General features: G+C 42.0%; 1 protein-coding gene across 1 annotated transcript; it reads right to left on the bottom strand.

Annotated features, from left to right (window-relative positions):
- Nucleotides 1-966: 966 nt before the first annotated feature.
- Nucleotides 967-7496, bottom strand: SPRY3 (sprouty RTK signaling antagonist 3). The gene is made up of 2 exons (XM_047847411.1): nt 7423-7496; nt 967-1936 (listed from the first exon to the last, which is right to left on the bottom strand). The coding sequence occupies exon 2, from the start codon at nt 1831-1833 to the stop codon at nt 967-969; it is 867 nt and encodes a 288-aa protein (XP_047703367.1). The 5' UTR covers nt 1834-1936; nt 7423-7496.
- Between the last annotated feature and the right edge of the window lie 1500 nt (nt 7497-8996).

The raw sequence follows: 8996 nt of genomic DNA, 5'->3' as shown, positions 1-8996 counted from the left end.
TCAGTACTATAAGTTGATTATTGGGAAAGGGAGTAAAACTCCAACTAGTTAAACCTGGAAATGTAAGATAATTTTTTTGCCTCATATGCTCACAAACAGGTGAGTGTGGTTATGAGCGCACACACACGTGTCAGGATATAGACTATTGCTAGTGATCAGTTCATTACAGTAATCCATTTCCCTTAATAAAATTTAGTAAATAGTATAGCATAGCAAAGTTTGGCGTCAAAGGAAACACCTATGGAAAAACAGCACTTTCGGACATAGTAGAGAAAGAAAGTCAGGTAGAGAGAGACAAAGATAGATCAAACAAGATAGAAATACAGGTAGAGAATGGATTAGTCTGAAAGAGAGGGAGCAAAGGAGTAGAAGGAAGGGAGACAGAAAGAAAAGAGAGGAAAAGTAGAAGGAGAGAGACTGGGAACGAAGGGGGAAGGAGCACAGAACAAGAGGAGACAGGGAGAAAAAGAGACTAAAGAAGAGAAGGGCAGTAAACAAGGGAGAAGGGATCAGATTCCCTGGAATATTGAATGCTGTTCCACATGGACCTGTGAAAACCATCTTAGAAGAAAGTTTCCAAAGGCACTGTGGAAAGTAGAGTGACGCTCAGAGCCTGCATCGAGAGGCACTATATTGGGGAGCCCCTAAACCTCCACGTTGCGGGCTCTGTCAGCCCTCGGTGTCCAAATGTCATGCCTATATATCACCTGAATTTGCCATGACAGCCACAGGGCTAAAACGGCAAGGTGTAAAAAGGTTGAAGAGGAGTGGGATAGATACTGTGAGCAAGACCAAGGCATCCTGCACCAGGATGTACTTGGCCATTCCCCTGACACCGCAGGAGCAAAACTGGTGAGGCCCTAACTTTGGCTACTTTACTCCTCCTCCCCCTCTTCAAAGATGAGGCCTGCACTTTACTGATGGGGGCTAAGAAAGAGAAAGCTCTGGATCCATTTTGTGGCAAGGTCATACAGACTTTTCCTGGGCCTTGGGGAATGGTGCACTACCAGAAGAGATTTTTCTGCACACAGTGTTGGTGTGCCTCTTACAGCGGCAGCCTGGTCGCCTGAGGCTATCATAGCCCTGCTGGCACAGATGGAGGCATCCACGGGTAGGCAGGTAGCAGCACAGGCAAGGTAGGAAGAGGGAGATGAGGCTCATGGCTGCCCAGCGGACAAAGCAAGAGCTCGGCCCACAGGAGCAGGGCTCATCAGCGCAGTTGTCTTCATCATCAGTGGAGCAGTGGTAGAAGAGGCCCTTAACACAGCAGAGACAAGTGCCATAATCGAGGAGGCTCTCAGCAGAGCAAAGGCAACGCTGGTTGCACAGCCAGCAGGAGGGGAGAGGACGAGCTGCCGTGCAAAGGACACATTTGCAGCGCCCACACTCCTCGCAGATGAAGAGGTGCTCACTGGGGTGCACTGCAGATGGCTCAGCTTCTCCCTTCAGAGCACCATCAACCTTTGGGTGGACCCCTGCTCCAGGCTGGGTTCGGATGATGGACTGGCCTGAAGGTGAGGGGGTAATGCTGGCCAAGAGCCTTTGATCAGAGGCAGTGGTGCTATGGGACATTGAGCTGGCAATGCTAGATTGGCTCAGATGCTGAGGCAAGGGCTGCAATTGATGGCACTGGCTGAGACTGCGGGGAAGAGCAGTAGGCATGGTAGCCAGGGACCAATCAGATTTGTGGGTTTGCACTATAAGGGAAGGGCTGGAGAGGGCCTGTTTACAGGGGACTGGAGGCCGTTCCACATAATCATTGCTAGCATGAGTAGAGCGCAGCTGTTCAATAGGAAGAATTTGTTGGAAATCATCTGTCACTGCAGCATCCATTTTGCCTTGATTCTTGAGTTCTGAGTGGTTTTGGGTCAGGGTGGCACTTGTGGTGATAAAGAGCCCTTGTTGTTACATGGACGTTAGGGCACATCAGAAAATCCTAGGAGAGAAGAAACACAAACAACACATGAGAACACATCGGCCTGAATACTTTTTGCAGGGAACTAAACAAAGCTTGAGCCCTGTCTCCTCTACCACTACCTTCAATTACTTTAGGGTAGTCCTCATGTTACACCTTTATTCTGTAACTTACCTTGCCTACTTCTTTACAGGCAAATCTGGTCAACTTATCCAGGCTATAAAGCATTCTGGGAGCAAAGCTCAGATCATTGATTCCTTTTGTATTGCATCATATGACTAGGGTCACAGGAGCAGCTATCTCATTCAGATGTTTGCTAACACAGAAATCTAGGCCTCTAGCCTCACAATTATAATAAAAATGGAACCTAATTTCAAATGCGAAGGCTTCATCCTGAAGCAATGCCAGTGTAAAAGAAAAAGCCTCACAAGTCTTCCAGGAGAAGTTGTGTGAGTGTGTATGTATGAGACATAAATACAGGTGAACATATATGTATCATCAATCAAAATTCTCCCTTCAGTGAAATTTCTGATAAGCATAAATAAACAGATGAGAAAGGAATTTCTTGATTCAATGAATATAGGCAGGCAAGATGTAATAATGGCACTGATATGGCAGAGACACAGAAGGCAAAAATCAGGCTATCTGTAGAACAATAGGAAAAAAACCCTTTTATACATGTGGGAGTAACACTTGGGGTGAGGGAGCCATAAAAGATGAACCCTGAATTATTTGAATTATCACCTGTATTTGTACCTATTACTACCCTAAGTCAAATCTGCATTGAACTAGGCAGAATCTACTTCAACTGCTTTTCCCTATGTTTACCTTACACAGTAAACTGGCTTTCTTAAAGAGCAACAATGTTCTTATATCAGATCTAAACCAAGCTGAATATCTAGAAAGCATATGTGCTTGTGTCTCCATTGTACCACAATCAGGAACTGGTGGCTGGTCATTTTCTGAAGGATCTGATTGAGCCTAGTACTGATAATGGTGACTATGAGGAAAATGTTGTACAAACAGTAGATTGCTGTATTGCAACACCTGGAAGACTGAACAACCAAAAAGGTGTACACAAGAGAACCTCAACACAAATCCCAGAGTCATCCTGCAGGCATTAGGACCTAGGAAACACTAGCATGAATAAAGCATACATTTGAAATCCATCATATTTCAGGCCTCCTCAAAATAGATCAATTACTCACACTACTGTATAGAATGCAAAGCTTGAATGAGTAATAGAAATGAACAAGTGAAAGAGGATAGTGCTTGATTAGATTTCCATAAGCAAGCAAACACGGCACTGAAATGTGTCCAAAGCTCAATAACAGGAGAAATAAGGATGCCAAAGGCCTCAGTGGCTAATAATATGACCAGACTCATTGCCTTTTGAGGCTATATCCCCATGCAAACCTGTTTAGTTGAATTTACATCTGTTCATTTTTTGAAAAGAAGATTTAATTTGGTTAAAAATAACTTTCTGGCACATCACATAGAAGAACCAGTCTGACTATAATTTCGTTTTTTAGTTAGTTGTTTTTGTGTTATTTAATGCAGCACAAGAGAATGCAGATAAACACTGTGGACATTCTAAGGCTCAAATATCTATAAAACTTTTGTCAAATCACTTGCTTTTTGGGGCCTCAATTTCACTGTCTATATAATTATAGGGGTAAACTAGGTGATTTTGAAGGACTGAACCCTATTATGGTCTATCATTCTGTAACTACACAGTTTGTCAAAAAAAAAAAACTATCTTCGTCTATACCTTCGTCTATTATTCTGTAACTACAAAGTTTGGCAAAAAAAAAAAAATCTTCGTCTATACCTTCCACATCTTCAATCCTTGAGGGTAAACTAAGCAACATGCCCTTGTTCATTTGGGCACTCAAAAGCAAAATTTATGTCTCTTTTATTTACTTGGACTCACAGCCCCCTTAAGTGTCCAACGTCTACCTTTGCTGTACTTTGTTAAGACTAATAATCTTAGTTTTGGAAAGGAAAAAGTAGTTTTCATTGGAACACCTAAATACACAAAGAAACATTGTTCAGCTGACTTGAAGGATATGTGGATGTAGAAGCTTTGAATCAAGAGAATTATTTTTGGCAAATTTAGAAGAAATAGATTTATTCCCCATTGATCAGATAAAGAATGCGTGGGGCTCTTTGTGTCTGTTATACTATAAGAACAGTAACAAATACAGTGGATGCATTTTAGACTCATTGATTTCCCAAAGGAAACTAGATTCAAATCATATTGGAAATTTAAAAATCAACAACTTGAAGGAAGATATACAAGGCCTCAAAGTTACAAGAGATAATCATACGGGATTCCAAGGGTATCAGTAAGTATCTCAGGGACATGCCCAGAAGGTTCAAAAGCTAAGCTTGGAGGAATCTAGGTCATAATTGAAATGACTCAGAACCATGTTCAAAGGGGATCCTGTCTTCGCGGCAGAAGGGTATATATGGTGCTTAAGTTGAGAAGGTGTATCTAGATATTGATTAGATTTCTGTAAGACTGAGAAGTTGAGATGCTTGATTGGATGATTAAAGGAAGCTCTGGGCATTGGTCTGGGATGATGAGGTACTAGTGTCTTGTTTACAAGGGACCTAACAGGATGAACTCGGATGGTTTCTTCCTGCCCTGAAAAATCTTTTATTAGAATGGACTGTGGAAAATCTGCAATACACAGGACAGGAGCACCTGGGTAAAATTAGTGTGTTGAGAAGGATAAAACAAGATTGAATAATAGTAAATTGTTTGCAAATCTGACTAACAGGATGAACTGAAATAGATACTGTTGGGGGAGGTAAAAGGGGAAAAAAGTTAAGAAACAAATAAGCAAGAGACTGCTACAGCAGATAGATTAGATGAAAAACTACTACTGCTTGCATGTTTATGATTCAGAAATCTATCTACCCATTAAAGGGCCATTCATTGTGAGCAAAAACAGTTAAGAAACCGTGCTGTCGGTCAGTTCTATATTCTATTAAATGAGGGAATATGCATATCAAATATTATTAAATAGGAGCCAAGGTGATTACAAGTCTTGGCTGCACATTGGTGGGATCTAGTGATTTCTGTCACGTAGTGCCTCTGCAGTAATGAATGATGCATTGTAAACCCACTCCCATCTCAGTCACTCTGGCCAGGTGCTCATAGCTTTCTCAACAGTTTTTCTGTAGCCCTGAAATTTTCTATGTTCAACCTAAACAGAAATTTCTTTTCTTATGCCAACTTAGGGACTAGAGAGCTAAATCTATTCAAGAAATGCTGTTTGTTAATGAAAGAAAAATATATTTACTTCCTGGAACCTAAAATCTGCCATGTTGAGACCAAAGTTGAAAACTTCCCTATCTAAAGCCCTACTATGCTAATACCTTAAGACAGCCCTGATTTCTCTGGTAAATCCTTCCTGATACAATATGACTCAACCTCAATTTCAAAGAAGAGGAGGGGAAAGGAGAGCCTGGCTCCTGTTTTCTCCCACTCCCATGGGTTCAATGCTGTTTTGTACCTTACTGTGTAACAGCTCTGGGGTGTGTTACTTTTTTCTGTGCTCTGCTGTTATATACACTCGTTCTCAGAATAACTGAAAGCAAACATAGGGGGAATTTCTGCTATGGCTTTATATGTTTTCTTAGTTCTACTGTTCCAAAGTCTGCTCTCCAAAAATCCCTCTCTGTGCAAAGGCATTTGCATCTCTATCAAAGCACTCCCCCCTTACAAATACCAAGTTGTATATAGTTTACATTACTAACCTCTCAGCCACTGACTGGGCCTCCCTCCTACCACATACATCTTGCTGGAGCTGCCAGGTTCTCACCACATTTAACTCTTAACTTGTCATTTTGCTACCCTGGTCCTATTCATTACTTTAATAGTTTCATTAAGACTCATGGCAGTTTATTTCAAACTGGAGAGTCTTGTAGTTTTAAGACCTTGCATTTTTAAAGATATACGTGTTTTAGTGATGAGCAGTAAAGGGAAAAATTGTAATAACAAATGCATTCACCTAATTCTAATCCTGGGGAAAATGCTAGTTGTTCACTTCAGAAGTAGGAATCTTTCTTTAAACCTCAAATCCTTGTATAAGATACAAGAAATTTAAGTTGTAGTCCTAACTCTAGCTCTACTTTGTTTTGTGACTGTGGGCAAGTGACTTCCATCCCAAGCCTCAGTTTTTCTATCTGCAAGATGAGGGGCACAAAAGGAGGGCTTTGAAAGCCCCTGCTTATCTTGATACTCTACATTTTTTATGCCGAGTTTGTTGTTTGCATTTCTCTGTCTCAAAATGTCTTTCATGAAGAATTAGTCTCCTTCCTTTATGTTTTTTAATTCCTCACTACCCAACTCCTCAACTCTGAATAAAAACCCTCCAAATCCAAGTCACTCAGACCACCATCTAGATTGTTTCACAGCTAGAGAGACTTAACAGAACACAAAGAAAGCAAAATGCATAGAATAAAGTCTTAGTAAATGTTTATTTAGAGGTACAGGGAGCAAGACTAATACTTCCTTGTGGATAAAATGCTAGCCTGTGCCTTATTGGTATGTATGTATGCAGCCGACTTGTTGGGAACATGATTTAACACCTGGTATATCCAAATTCATGTAATAGCACATTATGTTACAATGAGGTTTTAATGTACCCAGAAAAGCAACAATAGTTTGCATTTCAAAATAGATTTCTGTTTAAGAGTTCAAGGTCTGTTTTCTGTTCATCTAACTTGGTTTGCAGCATGCAGAGGTGAATGATAATTATAATTAGCTAAAGGAATGGAAGGGAGTATAAACCACTTGTACTAGGTCCTATCAAATGCCTATTGGCTAACTGGACTTGCTCACAGGTTCTCACTTTTGACAAAATTTCTGTGTGCCACACAGAGACATGTGCACACACACGCAGGAATGGATCCAGAGATTTCTAAATCATTGCTCTGACTCAATGTAAGTAGGGGGTTATGCCGTGTCAGCTTGCGCCATTTCTACCCAGGGCAAGGTGATGTGATGAAATCTGAACGATGCACAGCCCAGACTTGTGAGCCAATAGCAGACTAGCCCCACGCTGACAGGATGCCCGCTGGGCAGCCAGACTGGCCTCAGCACGGGCTCTCCCTACGTCCTCAGCTTGGGTGGTTAGGCTGCGCTATAAGGGGCTTAGGCAAGCACCAAAATGCATTTAAAGGTCAACAGGCTAGAAATTAAATTGACATTTGGATACAAAAGGGTTATTTTGAAGTTCCATTTTGATTTATAAATTTCCAATACGGATAGTTTTGTGCAAAAGCTGATTCATTTAAATCTCATTTAAATGGTTTTCATTTTATTTTACCCACGCGTTTGCTCTTGTACGCGTGCACACGCGCGCGCGCGCACACACGCACACTCACACACACACACACACACACACACACACAGGATGGCTGGAATGAATGGCAATCTGTGCATTGCATAGAAAGAATTCTAGGGTCTTTAAGAGCTAATCTCTATGGCTTACCTTGAGGAAAAGGTTTATCCATGCTGAGAAAAGCAGAAGAACTAATGCCCCATTTGGCTCAAAAGACCTCTTCTTCTCCTGAGTCTTTAGGTTTCTCCACCTCTCTTCGGAAAGTCTGAATGAAAACTCCACTGGCAGTGGAGCCAGAAACAGAGATAGTTCTGTGTCGGTCTTTCTGACACAGCAGAGAAAACGGAAAGAAGGAAAAAAAAAAAAAAAAAACGATGGTGCGGGGGGTGGGGGTGGGGGTGGGGAGGAGAGTCAGACCTGTAGTGGCAGATACTTTGTATAGATTTTACATGCAGATCTAAATCTTGATGCACGTATTCCCCAAAGAAAGCTCAGCAGGGTAAGTTGTTCATATCCTCCTCCTCTTTCTCCTCCTCCTTCTTCTATTTCTCCTCCTCCTCCTCCTCCGCCTCTTTCTCCTCCCCTTCTCCTCCTCCTCCTCTTTCTTTTCCCCCTCCTCCTTCAGCGTTTTCCTTCCACTCCTCTTCCCTCCCCCTTCCCTCCTCCCCTTCTTCCTTCTTTACCTCCTCCCCCTCTTTCTCTTCTGCCTCCGCCTCCGCCTCCGCCTCTGTCTCCTCCAATCTGACGGATGAACCAAAGCAGCAGAAACTGCAGTTGTAGACGCAGGGTATCTCAACAGAGCAATAGATACCGCTAGTGTGTGATTATTTATATAGCTCAGGGTGTGTTGGTATATAATCTGCAGAGACGGGGGTGGGGGAGGGGGATGAGATTGCAGTGTGTTCGGCTCAGCTAGCTGGCTGTTTTGTGAATGTAGATGATTTCTGAAGGTCTTGTGAATGGATTATAGGGGAGGATGGGAGGGAAGGGATTTATTGCTCCTTGTTATAATTTCTTTCTCTCCCTCTCTCTGTGTCGTTTGCTTTCCCGGAGCTGTAGCTCTTAATGCTTAGCTAAGTGGCGTCATCCAGTTGAAATTGAATCGACCCATTAGAACTCCCCATAGGAATCTCTGTATCCGGTCCCTGGGTAATGACTGAAACAAAATTTAAAGGGGAATGGGGGTGGGGTGGAAAGTAGCAATTTTAAGGAGGCCTAATTTAAATATCTCTGCCGATCGCAGTCCTACCAAACCACTCAGCCCTTGCTGAGTGATTGCCGCTTCAGTCAGAAAGACAGAGCTTCTCCTTTGTTTCAGGGTTTCTCCCACCTCTTACCTGCATTCATTTCTACTTTTTCAGCACTAATAATAATTATCCATCCATCATTTATTGGGAAACCATTACCCAACTTACTTTCCCTTTCTGCCTTTAGTATGCCATATAATCAACAAATATTTTTTGAGTGCCTTCTTTTGTGCTAGGTATTGTGGATTCAGTAAGGAAGACAGAATCCCTGCCTTCATGCAGCCTTCTTGGGACAGCCCTTCTTCTGAAAATAAAGCAGCTTTGGACATTTTCTCTTAAAGTGAAGATCAAAGTTTTCTGTAAATTATCCTCAGTTCAGTATTTAATGCAACAGGAATAAGTCTTCCTTTTGGGCATCCAGACAGAAGCACTTGGATGAAAACAAGCTGGAGTTTAAAATAAAAAAGATCTGATTTC

This window comes from Prionailurus viverrinus, unplaced genomic scaffold, assembly GCF_022837055.1.
Source record: "Prionailurus viverrinus isolate Anna unplaced genomic scaffold, UM_Priviv_1.0 scaffold_49, whole genome shotgun sequence".
NCBI lineage: Eukaryota > Metazoa > Chordata > Mammalia > Carnivora > Felidae > Prionailurus > Prionailurus viverrinus.
The sequence above is the reverse complement of the archived record's forward strand: the minus strand, read 5'-3'. Positions and strand labels throughout refer to the sequence as shown.